The 22,723-nt window shown below is 33.8% G+C and overlaps 1 protein-coding gene across 1 annotated transcript in view; it reads left to right on the plus strand.

The window, feature by feature from the left end:
- Positions 1-336: 336 nt before the first annotated feature.
- The window catches only part of LOC149420616 (uncharacterized), a 36,069-nt gene continuing 13,682 nt past the window's right edge, over positions 337-22,723 (plus strand). The window contains exon 1 of the mRNA XM_089636836.1: positions 337-1,398. Within this exon, the coding sequence (XP_089492962.1) occupies positions 600-1,398 (799 nt within the window). The 5' untranslated portion in view covers positions 337-599. The remainder of the gene's footprint in view (positions 1,399-22,723) is intronic.

Raw genomic sequence — 22,723 nt, forward strand, 5'->3', positions numbered from 1 at the left:
GAATAAAAATAAAATAATGCATGAATTTACATTCACAAATTATATTTGTCCAGCGTTTCTATTTAACAGGTCGCTACAGTAACGTGACATTCATTTCTTTGTCATGCCTCAGTCAACTAGTAAGGGCGTGAGACGCTCGGTTTCCTGTGGCGTGTACCTAAGCGCTAAGTACTTATGCAGTTTGGTCGGAAGTTTCGAAGGGATGCAGGTAGCTCAAATGTCACCCGGGCACTAGGCTCTGCGCAAATTTGTGCGCAGTCGAAGAAACGGACGAAACCTCTATACTTCGTCCCGTTCCTCCGTTCGTCCGGCCAATTCTCATTCACTCTCCCTAGCAGTCGGTTGTTACCGCTAGCGACATCGCTCTATGGCTCGCTCAGGCGCCCGCCCGCTCATCAAAACAAAGGAATTTAAACGTTCGATACATTCTGACAAATAGTTACCGTGTTACCGTCTGAAAGTTGATTAAACCCAGTGAGTTAACTGTTATTGTGTCTGCCATTGCGATTATGTGAGACTGATTGTGAGTTATTGTTTTGATAACAACGCGATAAGAGCTCAACTGGCGGTACAGTTGAGCGCTGTATCCGACTATCCCCATGCAGCGGACACCGCACCATTATCATATCCCCATCTGTTGGATAGCGTACACAATACGATTGTACGGATTAATGAAGATGATAGACCTGGGAATTGGTCTGTTTAGAGCGAACAAAAACACAGATGTTGCTTGGCGCGTCCTAGTTTGTTCTTGTGCGGCTTTTTCTCTACTGAAAGTATATTATTATTTTCAGTACATAGATTTGAGTAATGTCGCTGAAGTGGAACTGAATCAAATAAAGACGGAGTATCCCTTGTCTATTAATGAGCGGTTACTTGAACATGAAGGGGTGTGCGACGCTATGCACGTCTTCTTGCCAAGAGATCCTTACTCTAAGCAACCAGAGGAACCCCCTTGCGAATGCTGCCACCAATACCACGTGAAGCCAAAGACAACAGAAGTAAACCTTCTGAAGACCCTTGTAATAGAACTGATGCTAGTGTTTGTGCTGTACCTAGGCATGACAGCTCTACTGGATGTGTTCAAAGAAAACAAGAAGGAAACAGCTGAAGAAACAGATGCCCGCTTGTCCAGACGTTGCTCTTTGGCAGAGTACGCCAACATGAAGCACTCCAGGAAGAATTCTCTGGCGATTGGGTCCGCTCAGTCTTTTGGATTCCTGAGGAGAGACTCGGTCAGGCCTAAGCCAACGCTGAATAGATACGAGTCATTGGGTACAGCCTATACGAGAATGAGGAGGGAATCTTTGGTGGCAGGAACTCAGAATCTGGTCTCAGCCAACGATACTCCAAACACCCCTCCACTATTCGTTGCCAGGACGCCTCTGAAATTACTGGGTGAGCAAATATTGTTTAAATTATTGTTCATTTGCTAAAATGTTACTGTAACCTTGCGAGATACGACTAAGAGCACGGATGTACTCACAGTTTGTGTTGAGACGAAGTCTTATTTTTTATCTCGCCGTCTATCAAATACTGAATAAACACCCTCTTAATGTTTTATCTCTAAATCACTATTTACCTACGGACTTATATTCTTGGTGTGAAATCTTTGTCCACTTTTGTATAAAAAAAACCTACGAAAAGTATAAAAAAACCTACCTACTGTTAGTTCACGCCCTTACATTGAATTATGATGAACAAGTTTTTCATCATGTCGATATAAAAAAAAGTTACAAATTGTGTATAAAAATCATCAAAGAAAAAAACGTCTGAGAAAATGTTTAGACGTAGGAATGACTAATGCCAGGAAATCTCAGAAATATAAAATTACCTACGTAGGTACTCATGAAATTTCAGTGTGACTATTCAGATTTAACGACGTTTGAAACAGTTAGCAAATGCCGTACAAGTTGATAGCAGAGCATGACGAAAGTCGTTAACATAGTAGGTCGATTAGGTATTATTTGTTTCCGACTTTGATATTCTTCCCCCCCCCCCTCCCTCTCCTAAAATCTAACCCGGATGCGCGCGCACGTGTCTAAACAGCTGTTCCCAATTCAAAACAAAGAAGAGCATTCTACAAAATTAGAACGCCTCCTTTTAAAAATAAATAATAAACTAGATGAATCATGAAATTCATAAGCTGCTGATAGATTTATTAGTCTCTCAATTTTTTCATGGTCAGCTTAGATATTCAGAATACGGCTATCTTTTCAAAATACTTTTCTATGTGTAGCATCCTACCAGATGATTGATTAATGAAGATATACACTTAACTGCCCACATAAACACTAATCAACTTAATTCTTAAAACATCTGGACAAAGGTTTCTAAGGATGGCTTGTTTCATAGAATTCGAAGCATCAAATTTCTACGTTCATTTTCGGGTTTTGTGAATATCCTATTCAAGTTATGTTATTGTATCATTATAGGCCAGTTACTTGACTGAACTGAAATAATAAACGTACTTGAAAAGAACTTTCACAAAACTTTAAAATTAACTTTGAAATTTGAATAATTGTTCAAATTCTCTGAAACAACCCGTCCTAAGAGACGTTTGTTTCACAGAACTTGAACAATTCATTAAATTTCTACGTTTGTTTTCAAGTTCTGTGAAAGTTCTATTCAAATTCTGTCATTATATCACTATCGACCAGTTGCTTTCCAGAAATGAAATAATAGATCTTTCACAGAATTTGAAAATTAACTTTGAAATATGATGAATTTTTCAAATTCTAAGTGATGAACAACTAAGAATAAAGTAAAAAACCAACGTAAAATTTTCGTGTTTGCAATAAACTTTTTCTTTTCAGACGATGTGATGCATCTGAAATCTGTTATAATTATAGATTAATTTCAACACAAATCTATTTTAATAACGATATAAGTAAGCACTATTTCAAAAGTTGAGTTAACCCGTTTTCGAATATTTTAGTTCAGAAAATTGTTATTTATGTCGCAAGCCGCCAATCTGAAAAAACCTAATTTCTCATCTTATTTGATAACAAGTACCTACGTATAGATATGTAACTGTCCATAGGAAAAATCTGAAATAGGTTGCGGTTATACATAAACCAAGGTTGCTTTTTCCCAATTACTTATGCATTAACATTTTCTTAATTCATTTTTAACAACTCTTACTCAACTTATATTTGATATCAAAATACCGTTGTAAAATTGTACCTACTACCTCCTACATATGAATTGTAAGTTCCTCCTGCCCTAAAATGAGTTCTGTAACTCATCGGGATTGCTCTAGCAAGAAATAAACACAATAAAAAAAACTCCTTGACACTCCAACCACTATATTTATCAACCATTTAAAATATCTTTTAAATCCTTATAAAAATATTTTTGAGGTTAAACGCGACGTTCGTTATATTCCACGTGTTCATAGATGGCGTTAATTAATTTATTTTATTAAAATACGCTTTTTGCACGGTATTGCTGTACAATATTAAGACAAATTATTTGTTTGCGCCCGTACATACGCAATATGAATATGAATAAATAGTTTTGTTCGTTTAAAAACGCAATGATTTCGAGAAAGGCATAAAAATACAATATTTTACCGATGATTCAATCCAATATTTTATTTGTATGCCTATCTTGAATTAATGGAGTTTTGTTTACGGACAAAACTGTTTATTCATATTGCGTATGTACAGGCACATACAAATAATGTGTTTTAATATTGTAAATCAATACTTTGTGAAAAGCGTATTTTAATAAAATAAATTAATTAACGCCATCTATGAACACATAGAATATAGCGAGCTTCGCGTTTAACCTTTAAACCGAATTGCATAGCTGTCATATCATTCAAATGATATTGATGTATTATATTTAGAATATTGACCTCCAACTGACCCCCAACTCTCCGAATCCGGTCTGTGCGCACCGCTTATCGCGTTATAATAGTGTAACAAGTTTCGACGAGATATTAGTATGCAGTAGCGCCTCTAATTGTAGCTCTATGGAACCATGTTCTTCGACCTTTCTAGAATACCTGCCATTGGATACAGGTAATAGGATTTTGCACGAATCAACAGCAATGGCACGACTCTGCAAACAAAACAAAACATGTATTAAAGACGTAAGATACCAGACTACCAAAAAGGCTTATCTATCATTACTATAATCCTGAAGGATGAAGGAGTGTTGGGATGCTTTATTGTAGGTGGTGAATTAATGTATTGTGAGGGGGAGAGCATAAGACCGGACTCTCCAAGATGATGATGAGATATAAAGTCATCAGCAATACCACATAATCTAAGTAATCCAAGAAGCGAAGGGTTGAAATAATAATCCCTGACCCTAAACGACGATCATTATAAGCTTTTGAGGGTACGCAAATAATCTCATATCAACCAACCATACGTTTGACAAAAACACTGGCGTCAGTCTATTGCATAAAAACGGAATAGGCCTTAGGTTGGATAACTTAGAGGCGCTAGAGTTAAGGAAAGCCAAAAACGTCAATAGCAAAGTCATCAACAACCAAATAAACCTAAATAAAAGCCCTATACTCAGATTGTCCCCTATTGACAAAGAGCACTCGCATCTCAATCTCCTACCTATCCCTACCTCCAGTGGCGGATCCAGGGGGGGGGTCACGGTGGTCATGACCCCCCCCCCCCCTGGGCCCCAGCCCAGGGGGGGTCATGACTACCTAGGTCCTGGGCCCATCCAGGACCTAGGTGGACCACTAATTAAAATTGTTAAACATAATGTTTTTATATATTTTTTGTCACAATATAAATTTTATTTAAGTACTTTCAATATTTAATTAATTTAATATAATACTTTGTATTAAATGGCCTGGGATTGGGCAGCCTTGGTCTAGCGTCTAGCAAAACCTAACCTCAATCGGAACGACTAAACTTTATTAATAAAGTGTTTACTTTTATTTGTTTACTAAGTTAAAAAAAATAAGTTCCAATATAAGTAATAGTGTTCTTAAAAATTGTTGCTGCAAATTCAATTCATTACAAGAAATGGTAAGTAATCTAATCAGTTTCTTCATTATGCCAGTGTATGTGTGTTTAAACTCAAATGTTATTTGTTAATGTTCTAAGGCTGGGGTTAGACTCGTAAGTTTTTTCCTGTAAATCGCTCTTGAAGGCGAGTTTGGCCAAATTCCCAATGTAAACGACACCAAAAGTCACTTAACGTAATTTTAGTAAGTTACAGAACTTATTCTTTCGGAAGTTTTTTGACAGGTCTGGACAGGTCTAACGCGCCCGCGCGAATTACCAGCCTTCCTATACTTCCTAAAGCAATTCTTAAGGCGAGACACAACCTCGTTCATCGAGGTTTTGCCCAAGGCTAATATTTTAATTTATTTCGGCGAAATTATAATTGAATTTAAAAAAAATAAAATTATGCCGCACGAGGGATGCAAGTTATTTATATTTTAGATTAATAAAACAATACCTTACAATTAATATATTTTACGTTCAACGATTTTAAAACTTTATAACCCGTGTATAACTATAAAGTTAGCGGACTTAGCGGTAAGTACCAGATTTTATTTTTCTAGATGATGAATTAATAACTACGGAAGTGGACACATTTTTAATATTTGTAACAAATTCTTCAGAATCATTTAAAATGAACACCTGACACCATGTTATATTGTGGTGAAATAAGAACACGATTAATAATTGTAATCTGTACTGTATTGGTTGACAATTGACATTACACGAGCCTACGCCGCCCGGGCTTGCGGAGCAAAAGACAATCTTAATGATATACCTAGTGTTACCATATCCAACAATACCTACTGTTTACTTGTATATATTATTATCAAAATTAAATTATAACTTCTTGTAACTGTAACTGACCGGACCTAAGTCCTCCATCACAACACAAGCAAGCATTTTCGGCTTTCTGTGGTGGTGGTAGGAGTTATTGTTGGGTTATTCGTAACCCGGGAATGTTTGTCTTTCTTTAAAAAAAAAAAAAAAAACTTGACCACGACTACGTGACCCCCCCCCCCTGGCGCCAAAGCTGGATCCGCCCTTGCCTACCTCTTCCACTGTAGCTCAGACCGTCTACTTACCGTGATATCAACACATGTTAATTTATATTTTAGATGTTAAGGCTTAGTATTATACTGTCCTGATGAAGCTACGGTTGTAGCGAAACCCGGTCGACATTAAGTATTTACCTATAAGTGATGTTTACAAAGTTATTGTTTAATTTTAAATTATAATGTCACATCACAAAGTAACCGCTTCATATGAAGAAATAAAAAAAATTGTTAATTTCCAAACCGAATTGACAAATAATAACTATCACCCATGGATTTGTAAATTGAGAGGCTTGCTGTAACATGAAATCGTGGTATGATTTCAACGAGCTGGAGGGTAACCACGTGACCTTATTTTTGGCACCAGGAGGGTTCGAGAATGCTCTGAATAAACTACGACATCAGTCGTACATTGACCGCTGAAGAGCTCACGTTGAAATAACCAGACCGTGCGCAGAGACGTAAAGTTTTCCAAAGGGCAAATGTTTGCATCGCAGTACATTGTGGGCCTTTTCTGTGCAGTAAATTGAAACACATTTGTAAAATTTGCAAAATATTAAACTTGGAAACAAGCCCGGACTATTGTTTACGCAGCCTGCAATACAGTTATGGGTAGCTTTTACCGGCAGGGATAGGCAGAGATTATAGACCGCCACACGTCTCGGCACAAGGAAAAATTAGAAAACTTAATAACGTTCCGTTGCAAGGGCGTCAATAATATTAATTAACATACAATCGGTGTCAATATTTGCATGCGTTGTTCAACTACTTTATTTTATTCATTAGCACTGCGGAATTGGTATCAAGACAACTCACATATTATTGTATAAATAATATGAACCACGTCACGTATTTGCGACATTTCATTTTAGAAACGTTACATTTGTAAAATTATATAATATAATTTTATACAACTCAACTCCTGCCACCGAGAGTTCCTTTGTAACCACTAATTTTTGATACACGCGTCGCGTGTAAGGAAAGGTATCTCTTTTTCCTGCTAGCAATCGAAAATTATGAAACTATAATTAAGTACTTACATATATTATCAAACATTATTATTTAGTTAGTTATTCCTGCCTGAAATTTAGTTCAATGAACTCAAATTTGTTTTGAATATAAATGTAATTTTCTAAATAGGAAATGATTTGCCTAGAATTGACACAATCCCGCATTTTTCTCGAGTCTACGCTAATTTTAAAATAACGTTTCAAGGTTCCTTAGATCGTAAATCGTGACGTAAATGACTTTGTTAGCAGAAAATAGTTCATCACTTAGAAACTCCATACATAAACACCTATACAAATGTTATGACTCCATATCTCCCCGTTCAGGTAGGTACTTTTAGTGAGACACCAAAAAATAGATTTACCAGTTTTTAGTATATATATACAGGGTTTTCCAATAAGAGGTGTTATTTTGATATTCAATCATAAAAGATCAATGGTTTCGTCGCTTGTGTGGTACGTAACACCGTCTAGTTGAAAGTAAACGTTGTCCAGATCAATACCATCCAATTCCGGCCATAAAAAATCATTAATCATCTCTCGATAGCGCAATCTATTCACCGTAACTGTTGCTCCAACCTCATTTTCGAAAAAGTAAGGTCCAATGACTCCGCCGGATCATAAACCGCACCAAACAGTCACAAGTTGAGGATAGAGAGGTATTTTCAACAATAACTCTTGGGTTTTCCGAGCCCCAGATGCGACAATTTTGCTTGTTGATGAAGCCACCGAGGTGAAAATGGGGATCATCACTCAAGATGATTTGAATTTGATTCACGCAAGTGAATTTTAATAATTTCAATGCGTTGTGGAAGCGTGTATCGTTCCATTTTTATTAATTGCGTAGTTTCTACTTGTCAAATGTCAAAAAACGACAGCTTCAAAAGTAATATCTACCGAAATAGCGGACTATTCAAAATAACACCTTTTATTGGAAAACCTGTATATTCTACCGTTATCTCATTATAGCAAAAACTTTAACTTCATTATCCTGCGTATACAGAGGAAAGGAACGAAGATACCCTAAGCGGCGTTTTGCGCCATTTGCGGTTACTTCGTTCCTTTTCTGTAGTCGTGATTCAGCTCGCGTGTTTGTACGCACTCGTTAGTACCTATGTACTTTAAATTCTAAGGCGATCTCAAATCCCGTGCGATCTTTTGCAGCCTAATTGGATCATCAGAGCACCTACTTAGAAGTTGACCTCCTTGACCCTTGAACGCGGCAGAGACACGTGTATTTCGATGTCAAAATTGAGTAAGCTCCACGTGCCACGAATCATAATTATAATGGTTATTTTATATAACGCTCGTTTTCCAGGAATTTATCTGAAGGGTATTTCGTAATTATAAGTTATTAGTTAAAATATGTAATAGGAATATTGAATAACATGGGTTTATATTAACACCCGAACATGTTTTTGATGTAAATTAATACAGACATATTTTAGTTAAAAGCTTGTTATAAATGGATTAATTTATTATGTATTTAACTACGAACTCCCTACCTACTAAAACTTAAGGCTAGTTGAGCTTATTTTATCTTTGTATATACATTTATCTTGGAATATACATTTTATCTTTGTATGACTAGGAAATTGAAAATTTTCTAAAAGTGGTGTTCTCTTCAATCTCTTAAGTTTATATAAGATAATAATAAATAATATAGTTAGTAACCGACCGATGTTTTGATTTTGGCTAGTAGGTAAACGAGTTTCGGGGAAAAATTTTCTGAAACCGAAACCTGCGTTAGTGATGTTACGGATCGCGTTTTGCTTTACTCGGGCGCGTGTGTAAATGCCTCTAAAATAATGTAAAAATATATATTTTAAAATAAGCTGTTAGATAAAAGTTGTGTTAGAAAGGGTTGTTTCGCAGAATTTGAACAGTTCATCAAATTTCAAAGTAAATCAATTCAAGTTCTGTGCAAGTCCTATTCAATTTTTGTTGAATGAAATGATAACAGAACTTTCACAGACTTGAAACCTAACTTTTAAATTTGTTAATCTGTTCAAAATCTGTGAAGCAACCCATTCTATGAATTCAAAAATCAAGTGTTTGTAATTTTCAAATATTATATAATTTTGTCATAGTTTATCGTTTAAATAATTCATTTATTTTCGTGTGTAATATAGCCAAAATAATTCCAATTATAGATTTCCTTCTTATAACTGTACCAAAATAAAAATTAAATTATTAAGAAAATTATTTTAAAACAAAATATTGATCGTGAAAAGTGAAAAAAAAAACATTTATTTTATGGAGCCTATTCTAGTGCAATTGAAGGTAGATATCATATTTTAATAAATGAAGACATGATATAACATTAATTAGGTTCAATACAGAATTATATAAAACAACAGAAAAAGGTTCGTACTCGTGAAATACGTCTGTCTCGACACAGGTGAGACAGATGTCGAAAAATTTATGTAAAAAAACTTTATATTGATAAATAAATAAATAAAAAAATAAATATCCGAGAAATAGTATTCATTTAATAATTTCTTAAATATTACATACAGATTATTAAAGACTTGACTGATTAATTTACGTTTATAAGTAGCTCTAAAGATATATATTCTGTTTGTAATTCCTTATTAGTACCTACTTGCCTATGGCGTACAACCAAGAGGCGCTGAAAGTAAATTAATTTACTCATTAAAAAGAAGTCTTTTCTTTCATTGTGCATTTTATATAATACTAAAAAATTAACCCTTATAATTCTAACAATAAAAACGCCTAACTTTAGGGTACATAGTGTTTTTAACAGAAGTCGAAAGTCGGTTTCTGTTTCGGCTGAAATCTAGTTTCGGTCGATCACTAAAAACAACTCGACTTTTTGCTCTTTTTCTAAATGTTTTTTAGGAATATACTTTTGGATATTTTTAATAAAATTTATAGTCCAAATATTACGTTTTGTTTGCTTTCTTTCAGTTACGTAGATATGTTTCAAAGTACCACACCTCGTGATGGAATTTACGCTGTGAGCTGAAAATAGTAGATAACAGCAGAAAATGAAATTTGTATGTACAAGTGTCGTGACGCACAAAACTGACCGTTTTACATAGATATTTTGCTACTTCGGCACATCTATATATTTTATTATTATCTTCTGCTTACAATGCTAAAACTCCCCGGCTTTGCTTCTCCAGACAAACGTGTTTTTTTACTAAATAGTTATGGTCCACAAAAAATAAACAAATAGTCTAAGACGGAGTGGACTAGCCATGTAAACAAGCCTGAAATAATAAACAATTTTTTTCTTTTCTTTATTGGACCCCAGGTAGTTTCTCCTTTGAAACCGAAGGATCTTTTCAAATGGTATTTTATTGAAGTAAATTTCAAAGGATATCCACTTGGTCTAACAAAAGCTTTTAGTTTTTTTTTCTGTTCTGAATTTCATAAGTCTAAACATAAACTTTATGGCGCACAGTTTTTCCTCCGCTGCTCATCTCACTAGGGTATTCCTGTGTCGAGATGAGCAGCTTCACAAGTATATTTAATCTAACAAGTAGATTACATAATACATACACAGATGGACTACATCGAATATGGGCTCTCTAAGGTGACTCATGACAGAAGCCACAACATGGGCAATCCAAAATCACCACTCTCAGCCAGTGTGGAATTTTTTACCATTTCCTTGAATAGATTTAACAAACCCACAGTTTTTATATCTTCAGTGAGCATATTATAAAGCAACGGAGCTTTATAAGAAAACTCCTTTGTCCCTCTGGTGTTGCGCACTTGTTGTGATCTTTTGACAATAACAAAGTTGTTGAAAAAGTAGATATATAAATAAGATTGTTAAAGGGAGCGCCCCAATAAATAAACAATAATAATAGAAATATTTAATAAAACCCTAAGAGCAAAATCCTCTCGACGAATGACTTAGGGTGGGTTGTTTCAGAGAATTTGAACAATTCTTAAAATTTCAAAGTTAATTTTCAAGTTCTGTTATCATTTCAGTTTTGTCAAGTAACTGGCCTACAATGATATAATAACAGAACTTGAATAGGACATTCACAGAACTCGAAAATGAACTATGACATTTGAAGAATTGTTCAAATACCGTGAAACAACCCGTTGAATTTAAAGAAAAACTATATTTTTTTATACCTATAATATAATTAAATAACAGAACATAATGTATTTTTAACATTTTTTCAAAACATTTTTCCAAAGAGTAAATTTCATATAGTTATTGTTATGGCTCTACGAATGTACAGATATTTTCTTAAAATATATCATATGTTTTTGGAAACTTAAAAAAAAAGTGTTCAAGAGAACTATGTTATAGATCGGTAGAAATTCTGAATAGAACTTAAATTTGGATTTGAGGCAAAAATACTTGACTAAACTTATGATCATTTTTTTAACTAAACACTGTGGCAAATATACAGTACGGTTATGTATTACTTTTTTTGAAATCGATTTTTTACGATTTTAGAAGAAACTTTGGCAATTATTCGCAAGTTATTGATGATTATGTAAAAAAAAATAGAACTACCTGCTACGTAAATTTAATGAATTAATAAATTAAAAACACAAATGATTAATAAAGTATTTCGTTAGGCTTAAATTTAAATTACAAACGACCGATTTACGTTGGAGCACAAATTTGCTGTAGGTATATAAATTTAAAACTTCGACCCAAAAAACGCTTTCTTTACCATGTTTTATTTTTTTTCATTTTATTTATTTATTTATCATTTCTTTACATTGTATCTTTTTTTTAAGTTAGAATTTTTAACCTCACTAGGACAAGCCTGTGTTGAGGTTAATAATTTTACAAAATATTAAAAAAATAGTACAAAGATTATAAGAGATTTAAAATAGTACAAATAGTATATATATTATATTATAAATATTTCATTATATTCACATGGTAGGTTGTACAAAATTAGCTACCATTAATTCACAAAAAATGTCAAAGTTTCCTCTAAAATAACGACAAAATTAATTATTTAATGGCCTATATTTTATTAATACACAAGTAAATAAAGTGGCACATATCCTTACTAGAGATATACTATGTGTTTTGATTAAAAAATTAATTTTTAAGTTTAGTTAAGTATTTTAACCTCAAATCCAAATTGAAGTTTTGAAAAAGTCGTTTTCCTTAACTTTACTAATACTGAAATACTTACCCTAAGGAGAATAACGTTTGCAACACGTGTACACAGATAAACTCAAAATTCATACATCTGCCCTGTTTATATACCCTGAAATTATAATGCTTTTAACTCTAGGAAGGAGGAAACGCAACGCATTTTTTATGGATTGCAAAATAAATAATAGGTACCAATCTTGACAGCATCATTTCAATTGATGAATTGAATGCATATAGATGTGAGCAGGTATTGTACATATAGTTCAGCAGTGGAGTCGCACGCATCTCACGTGCATCTAAACCCGCTGCACATATTGATTTTATTTGATACCTGTAATTTCCCGGGACTTCTGCTGCTATTTTATATGAATACGTGACGTTATCTGTGTGTGAGAGTGTTCAATCAAATGGGTGGCGGTCATGTTGATACGATATAGATATAAAATTATACTCGCTTCATCATGGATGTATTGTATTTAAATAGAATAATGCATTAGCTACCTTCTGATGAATAAAATTTTAGGAATATCTGAACTGTTATAATATTATTATGACTCCAAGATTTTTGCAACGATTTTATGAAAACTGAATTTATCTAACTATATATCTGATTGTGGCGGGGTGGCTTTGTTTTTTACACAGATCTACAGTTTTATTACGAGTTTGATGAAGTTTTGCACACATGACCTTCAAAGCGAGAGGAAGGTGACTGTGTGCGTGAAATCTCGAAAAACCACCCCATCACCTTTTGAAATCCCAAAGCAGAATGTTGATTCTTCTCGATAATATTTTACACACTTGACGTTCAAAATAATAGGAAAATTATTACTGTTTTCTGAAAAACTCTGTATAAAGCTAGTAAATACATAAAATAACACGGCACAGAACATTGAAGAAACCTAAATAAATGACCCACTGAAGAGAAAATTAAACCGATGAAAGTGTGACTTAGACTGTTTTTAAATAAATCCCCAAAATCGCCAAAAGACGTCACGATTCCTAAGCCCCAGATAGGTTAGCTTTTTAAAAATTATTATTTTTTTTAATTTGATAATGTTTGATCAAATTCCCCCCAAAGTTTAAAAAGTGCTTTGTTTCGGGCACACAGGCATGCCCATTTTCAACTCACATCGGTTTATCTCTTCAGAGATTATAATACACTAATGCAGACGTGTGGAAACCACAGGTTATTATAATTGTAGGATTTGTGAAGCTGAAAGTATATACAAAAACAATATTTGCTGAAACTTGAAATCTGTAAAAAAATTTGACAAACAAAAACGCATTTCAAATAATTAATTAATTATTAAATAAATTACCCACTTTATGTGTGGTACGTTTTGGTACCGACTTTATCGCTGAATTGTCCCTGTTATTCAATGGCATTGTCCCCACAATCAGTTCCAATTTAAATAAATTCAAAGCGAATCCAAGTTCTAGAGTTCATTGAACCGGAGTTACAGACAAAGGCACAAATTAGATTAGAATCAAATTAGTATTTTTAAATCTTTTGGAGGGACCTCCATTGAACGGACAAACAATAGTTTGTTTTGTTTCTTTAACTAAATAGTGGAAAATAAAGTAGCTTTGCGCGTCTGTTTCTTTGTGCGCTTAGTTCTTCTAAACTACGCAACGGATTTTGATAGAGTTTTCACTATCATTTAGAAAATTTCTTCCAAAAGGTTTATGTATATAATACATGCATATTATATTTATAGAAAGTAGAGAAAAGTCGATGTTTCGTAATACAAAAAAAATCGGGCGCTTACATTTTTAACGCTGGCTAAACGTGAGATACATCAAAATAATAAACAACGGAATTGTATGTATATATTAAAAAGGCCTACAGAAAAGTGCACTACGGTATATTCTATAGCTCCAAGGATAAACCCTAGCAGCGCCGAGTACACGTCAATTAGTATTACAAAAAAAAACTGTCAACTAGGTAACACTAAAATTTTTAAAGTTTGAAACTTGAGTTGGAAAATCTGAGTTATTGCTATCCGAAATATGTAATTTGGCTGCCATTTTCCATAGTAAACGTAATGAAATTTCATGCTTTTGAAAAAGTGGCCGCTGAGATATTATGTTTATTACGAAATTATTAGATATATTACGAAAATAAGAATAACGAATTACGCGTTTTTCACATACCTATCCATCAACATACTTTTCACTTCTTAATAACCATGCAAGATTATTTATTGTAAAAATTATGTAGTATTATAGGTGATATGTAGTTATTCGTAATGGTTTATACCTCCTCGGTGTCTAACTAACTAACTAACCATCACGCCGTCTCCCGCAGGGGTAGGCAAAAGGACGACTTCATTCACATGGTATCATACATACTCTTCTGTTATTCTAGTGTCAATTTTATTAATGTAGACAAGTGACTTTTCGCACGTTGATTAGCGGTGTTATAAATGTTGAAGGTCTAATTCAGTGATTCCCAAAGTAGGTAAGATCGCCCCCGGGGGGCGTTGGATGTCAGAAGACGTCGAAAAAGTTGGTGATCAAAACAGTTTTTAGCTTTTCACACTCGCACTATACTATACATATCTTAAACACATTCTGTTATCGCCTGAAATATATGGGTAGGTACGTAGAGTATAAATCGTTCATTTATTTATTTTTTGCATCCTTCATTTTACAAAGAAACCGACAAAATGCACATTACAATCGATCTTAAAAGTTATTATGTTTTGATAATTCTAATATACGGCTCTAAAATTTCTGTTTTAATGTGTGGTCCACCATTGTAAATATTAGTATTAGTTATTAGTAAAATCGTCGGTCTGATTGAATTCCTAAAGAAGGGGTTGAAGGAAAGAAGCATCTTTGAGAAGGGGGCAGTAAACAAGAAACGTTGGGAAGCGCTGGAATATTTTATAATACATGGAAAATAATTTTAATTTTGGTGGGAAAAATTTATTAACAAAAGATTTTTATTAATTTTGAATACCGCACAAGAGTCCCAACTGCTCCCACTGTCCGAAGCCAGTGGGACCATGGCCTCAATCGGACTATATAGTATGTGTTTTTTTACATTGACTCCACACAGAATCTTCACATCGTATAAATTGCGTGACGCGAAATTACCGAGGCGTCAATTTCGCTACTCATGTTTTACGTCATCCGCTCAATCTACGTAGGCATAGTAATACGTTCTGAATTCTAGTAAATATTTATTTTATCCCTAGCTCTTATCTTTCTCTCCCAGTTTGAAAGGTCAGTTAAATCAGCTCTTTGACCCTTTTAATAGTTCATGAACCGGAACCACTCAGAGTCCCGAGTGCCCCCCAATGCGGGGGTTAATTTGGTGAAAGGTTCCCACTACCACTAGAGAACCTCACGCTGAGCAGAAAATATATTTTAAAGAAACCTCCGAAAGGATACATTCGTGTCCTTAGTGATTTTGGCAAGCTTACAAACTTACACGACTTCACAAAGATTTTTTTTACGTATTTTAAAAAAATCGTATTTCATTGGAAAACATGAGTAACATTTAAATTAAATATAGTTGAATTCCGTTTAAAAATATTACAAAATTAATGCATTGACCTTGATTTCTTGCAGAGATGGTTGTGAAAAATTCATTGCAGAGCACGCAAGTGTTTCTTTCTACTTCAGATGTTACTTCACACTTGAATGTCTAAGATTAACACAATATTTTCGATGGATCTTTTTTACGATATGCTAAATATTTACTGAATTGGTTGGGCCATGAAGTTCAGTGTTTATTATTAGTTCTGTGAATAAAATAAATAGATTCAAACAGCTCGAAAGAAAGTACGAAAATGAAAACGTTCCGCTTCAGTAATGAAAACTACATGAATAATTTGAATTAAATAGGGACTTATTGTTACAGACAAAGTGGACATTAATAGACAAAAAATGGACATGAAAAATTTTGGTTTTATGCTACATTGGACGGGTTGTTTCGGAGAATTTGAACAATTCATCAAATTTCAACGTTCATTTTCGGGTTCTGTGAAAGACTTATTCAAGTTCTGTTTTTATATTATTGTGGGCTAGTTGCTTGACAAAACTGAAATAAAAACAGAACTTGAAAAAGTCTTTCACAGAACTTGAAAATGAACGTTGAAATTTGATGAATTGTTCAGATTCTCCGAAACAGGTAAGTTGGTAAATTATTGTAAATGATTTTCAGATTTTTTTCCTCCCTATCTAAAGAGAAAAAATATATTTTCGTTTTCCAATTGCTGGCTTTGTACATAAGTATACAGTACGATATATTTTTCATTAGATTCTACGTAGTTACTCGTTTTCGATAGTAATGTTTATATTTTGAAAGGTTTTTATGTTTTTGTTCTGATGTCTTGTTTTGTTTTCCGTGCCTACCAATAAAGTAGTTTTTTTACGTAAGTTTTTTAAGGTATGTTTTGGTTATTTAATTTCAATGGAATTTTTCAGAATTATTAAAATGTTTAATTTTTTGTACGTATAATATTTTTCACTTTAAGTGAGGTACATGCATGGATAATAGTGACCTATTGTTCCTTTAAATTATGTAGTAGTTGTAACTTCTAAAGTAACGAAAAAAACCTACAGCAAAGTGTTATCAAGCATCAAAAATATTGTTATTCAGGTCTGAAAGGGTTAACAAATATAAAGAAAAAAATTAACTAAAAAGGCAATTAAATAAAGAGAAAAGTGAAGCCTCGGTAATGAAAATGGGTCTTTGATTAAAGGGGAAAATCTGAGTTAAAGTTAATCCGACTTGATAGTTTAATCGAATAATAGGCAACTTTTTTTATTTTTTTTTTTATACTCAACCACCTTCTCTCTCTTTTTCCTTGCTCACATCAGTACCTACTTCTTCTCCCTTGCTGGTTGATCATCCAATTTAGTAGTTGTTCCATTTATGCTATTTAGCAATTTAGCTGCAGAAATCTCTTGGATCTTATTTGCAAGAATGCTTCACTTGTTAGCGAGATTTTATATATATATATTTTTTTATAGTGAATACCTCACAAGAGTCCCAACTGCTCCCGTCTGGAGCCAGTGAGACTATGGCATCCCCAATTGGGGGATGTTGTGAGGCTGAAGGTAAGTGGGGAAGGGAAAGAGGAAGGTGGGGAAGTACCTGGTTATTCAGATCTAGTCACTAAACACGGCTCAAGCCATTTGGAGCAACGTTTCAATTCTGAATGGTGGTCTTACACCAGGGCGATACTGGTAGTATCTTCCACTCTGGAACGTGCCGCAAATATACTATAACTAAAATAAACTAAATAGACAATAAAAATATAAATAATAGGTTCAGTAGTGAAAACGAAACTGGTTATTGAATTAAACAGGAAATCTTGGGCTAAGTTATTCAATCAGTTTCTATTGCACTCTTTCGAGGATGATAAATATAGAAAAAATACAAAATTTAAAAAAAATATCCAAGTAAATGGACGTAAAAGTGCAGCTTCAGCAATGAAAAATAGGCTGGTTCATTAATTAAACGGGAAAGCTGAGGTTAAGTTATTCTGACTTCACTGCGCTATGTGCTCAATGCCCAGGGTATCGATTCTCCAATCCAGGCCGCTCGCAATCGCCGTCGAGAGTGCATGTATTGGTCGACAATATTATTCTTGAGTTTCGCCGAAAGTACATACTTACATACGCCAAACGTCAAAAGTCATTCCACTCGAACAACGAGTGGGTTTGTTGTTTTGATTGTTCGAGTGGAATGACTTCGTCGAGAATCGAGGCCCCGAGCTCGACTAGCTCCATTCCGCTCTTTTGGTCGCTTAATTGAATAATAGACAAATTAATTGTGATTCTGATTGAATCAGCCACGAAAGGAAGCGTCGCTCATCGAATAATAATGTACCCACGCTGAAATAATATTATTAAACGGATAAAAGATAAAACTAAGCTTTTCAAGCTTGCGAGTTATTTCATTCGAATGATAAATAACGTAGAAATAGTATATTTTATTCGGGTGATAAATAACGTAGAAATAGTATATTTTTTATGATATTTCCTTTTTTCCGGAATCATTTCCAAAGCTTTGGGTATTTGACAACCCGGCTTAGTAAAATCAAACGTGTATTGAATATTGCAATAAGAATACTACTAGAAAGAAAAAACATTGCCGAAACTGTCAAAATACATGAAATTTTTAAACTTTTTTTGACAAAAAATTAAACATTAATGTTTTTTATCATCTCCCCGACGTAAATATTTGTATTTTATAGTAATTAAGTTGAAAAGAGGGGTTATTTAGAAACAAATGTATTGTCCAGCTTAACTTAACATTAGGTACTCTTAAATTATTTCTTTAGCTTTTAAATGGAATTGTACTACATTTTCAATAAAAGTATTATTTATAAATATTTTTGTTATTGTTTGAGTTAATGTTTCAAAATAGGTAGGCAAATAATCTTATTACCTATGTTTATTTATGGTTTTCTATGAAAGTAATATAAAATCATCAGGAGAAACTACTTTATTGTTTTGACGTTCCTGTATTTTTACACTGAAAAAAAATAGTGAGATGCCGAAAAAATTCATTCGATATGACGTCATACTCGACACGTCATAGATTTAGTGCGTTTTGGTGGGCCTAGATTTTTTTTATTTTTTTTTATTAAAAGAAAGAAAAACATTCCCGGGTTACGAATAACCTGAAAGTATTTGAAAATCTCCTACTACCACCACAGTAAGCTGAAAATGTTGCTTGTGTTGTGATGGAGGACTTAGCCAGCCGAGGAATTGAACACACTACGACTGGGTGGGACCCAAACGCGATGTCAACTCGGCCACCGACCGGTCTATTAAAGATAAATTAAAACTTTGTTTATTACTTTAACTATGAAAACAAATGTTGAAAACTACAAAAATACATATACTTAGAAGGTCGATATTGAAAAATTAAATGGACTCGACTTCCTTAGTGTAATTTATTGACCTGACATTTTATTTATTTTGTTTTACGCCCAGCCGGGCTTCTACATGGAATTTACAAACAGAATACATCTAGTGAGCTATTGAAACATTTTAAAAAAATGATAGCATGAAATAACAGTAAACTAATAAACTGAATATAAAACAATATTAGCATTCTAGCTGCCGCGGCCGTAACGAACGTTGATAGTTAATAAAATACAATGAAAATAACAGCCACTTTTATTCTTGCCAATGTATGTCAGTTGTTTTCAGAAGCTTTGATTCTTATTTTATTTAAGCCTTGTCATTGCAGAAAGTTTCGTCAAGGTTAAAATTTTACGCAGTAGCGTAAGTAAAATCAATAGTGTCCAGAAATTAAGTCAAAAGGAAATGCAAACACTGCCCACTGGTTGTCACAACACGGGTACGGGAGAGGGCGCAATGCCATCTGCTACGTATAAATTTGCGAGCCGAACCACGAATCATACGAAAGGAACGAACCAGCGCATGCGACGGTTCGCGCTGTTTGCGGTTAGTTCGTTCCTTTCCATGATTGTTGGCTAGGTTTGAGTAGCTTTTTAATGGTAATGGCCAATGTTTTTAATGGGGGCATTTTTCCATTTTACAACAGCTTTCAAGGGTGTGGCACTTCGATGTGCTTTATTAGGAACTATTTGAATGTGTATTTTTTATCACGACCTGCTAACGATCATGATTAAAGCATTTAGTCATTTAAAAAAAGACAATCTGGTTTTCAAATTATTTGATGAGCACTTGGCCACGCTTAATTCAATTGTTTTAAATGGCTGTCATTACATACAACGAAAGTGATTTTTCATTTTACTTAATTGAAAATAAGAATGATTTTTTTTTCCAAATGCATGGTAATTTAGGGGAATTAAAATGTTTGATTAAAAAAATCGTATTAAGCGTAGCCAGCGATCCTGAGTAGTTACCCAAATAATTTCTTAGCACGTAAATTTCAGAATCTTGGTTAGTCCCTGATAATTAACTTAGGCATCATACTATATTCATTTTTTACCAGTAAGAGACAATTGATAACAGTTTGGATTATAAAATAAATAAGTAAGGATGGGTTAGGTTAACTAATAATAGGTATAAACTAATTCAGTTTATAGTTATGTCAACAATTCTGTTGTTCACAATATTCTGCTTTTATTTCTGGTGTATTTTACATTGGATGATCATACTAATGTTCAGACACAATGAGTTGACTGTTTTGAGAACCACATTATAGAACTCACTCATATTTTAACAAGTTGAAGTATGGTTCTTTAATTAGCCCCATAAAGGAGGTAAATATTAACACTTACATGAAAATATTAACATTAGGGAAAATATTCATGTCAAAGCCTTCTTTTTACCATTGCTGCTGTCAAATAGATAGGTTTTTAAAAATCAATCCCACACAGGACGCCCTGAGAAAAACTATTTCCTTCAGGGCCTATGTCATCTTTGAGGATGCTGTGTAGAGGGTTTTTTAAGGAAAGGGAGAAAATGAAGATCTGGAAAGGAAAATGAGTGGTGAGAAGGAATATGGGGTGAATGTGTCCAGGAGTGACAGACGTTTGAGCTCATCTCCCACTGCGGTTGAAGGCGATGGGTCGAGAGAGTCCTGCTGGGGTAAAAAGATCCCCCTCAACTATACTCTCCAAACTGTACAGTATTACCACATAACATAAAAAAATGGTAAATTGTAATACGTAGTTTCCCGGAAAAGCTATTTATATTCATATAAATATTTGTTTAGTATTATCCGGATACGCTGCCGTTCAAGAGGTTAAAAAGACCCTCCACACAGCATCTCCAGATATGACATGCATAATACCTTTCATAATACATTGCATACTACCTACACTATTATAATATCTTATAAAAGGGGAGATTGTTAGTAACAACATGTCCATAAAGAGTAATTTTGTATATCATTAATTTTGTAGGTAGAATATTCGAGTATTTACCATCCACCTACCTAGAGTACTTTAATATATTATATAAAAATGATAAGAACTGGGTCATTAGCGGCAAAATCATTATTATTACTCACAGGTAAAGTATGTATCTACTTATGTAAATTTTGTAAATAATAATACGGTACATGTCTACCATACACCATATTATACGTCACAATGAGTTTGAAAAAACTGGTAACGTACATTCATGAAAGATTTTCATTCTTGTTTGAATGAGTAACATTTTTATATGGCCTTGCTGCTGAGTAACTGAGCTGCTACACGTTGTAAAATGTCTTTCTGTTACGTATGATTGATTTTTTTAGTGAGAGCCAATGAAGTTATTAGATGGAGGTATAATAGGTATTACATTAAATAGGACTTGTCAAGAGTAAAACAGATAATTTTTGAATAATTATTTAAAGCGCCGTTTGTTTGCAAAATCACATCAGGAGCGCTGTACAAATATATAATACATTTCTACAGATGTACATATGTTATTATTCATATTGTTTAGATGTTTTAGATAATTTGAACAGATGGATTATAGAAGGGAAGAAGGGAGTGTGCGAGGGAAAAACCGTAGGTAAACAAAGGGGTCAGTTTGCTATTGTTTGGATGTTTGATAAAGTCCCTTTTCAGATGGAGAGATATAACATATGCACCTACGTTATTGGCACCGATGCATTTTTACTCGCAATCTGAAAACAAGACCGATTTTTTTATGTTGAGGGAGATTGTTTTAAACGGATAAATCATCAAAATGAAAATTCTTCACATTTTTAAAAAGTTATATAAAGTCATGGAAAGTGATGAAACAAAAACTTTATTAACTGGGTTAAGTAGGTTAGGTCAGGTTAGGTTAGGTTTAGTTTTTTTTTTCATCGTTTCTAATGACTATATCACTTTTTAAAAGTGTGTTGAATTGTCACTGTGTTGAGTTATCATGGAACCGTTTTAAACATTAACTCGACGCAGGAAGCCCTGAAGAAAATATCTTCCCTCATGGCATGTCATCTTTGGGGATGCTGTGTGGAGGGTATTTTTAACCTCTTGAACGCCAGCGTTTCCGGACACTATTTGACAATCATTTCTCTGAATATAAATAGCTTTTTCCGATAAACTACATATAGTAGGTTATATACAATTTGTGTCTGTTATCCGGTAAGATAAGACGGTATCATTTATTAAAACATTTTTTTAAACATGTAAGTTATTACAAACAAAATTTAACGTCGGCCATCAAGAAGTTAAAGAAAGGAATGACCTGCACAAACCTCATCCCATGAACCCGGGGCCCCCTGCTAAGTTGCCAAAAGTACCGAACCACTCAATTGACCTATGGTAAAGGTGTTATTGTCCAATAAATGGTTCCCCATACCCACTTCACAAATTGAAGGGTCGTAGATGTAAAATTGTAAAATTAGACTGGTAAGCAGGAGAAGAAGAGTGGAAAAAAACGGTGGAAATGTTTATTAAAACATCGTCCATGTAGGTACTTAATGTTTTTACTGTGCTAATTTATCCTAAGAAACAAACAAACGTATTTTTCTCTAGGTGATTACATCAGAGTAGTTTGTTTATGTGATTCAATTGATTATTGAGACCATTAAACAATGATATTATTCACATAGATAGCAAAAAGTAATCTACTTCTCGAAAGAGTTCCCACACTTCAGAGTCCAGACAG

Source organism: Hesperophylax consimilis, chromosome 10, assembly GCF_061612785.1.
Source record: "Hesperophylax consimilis isolate HC1 chromosome 10, BYU_Hcon_1.0, whole genome shotgun sequence".
Classification (NCBI taxonomy): Eukaryota; Metazoa; Arthropoda; class Insecta; order Trichoptera; family Limnephilidae; genus Hesperophylax; species Hesperophylax consimilis.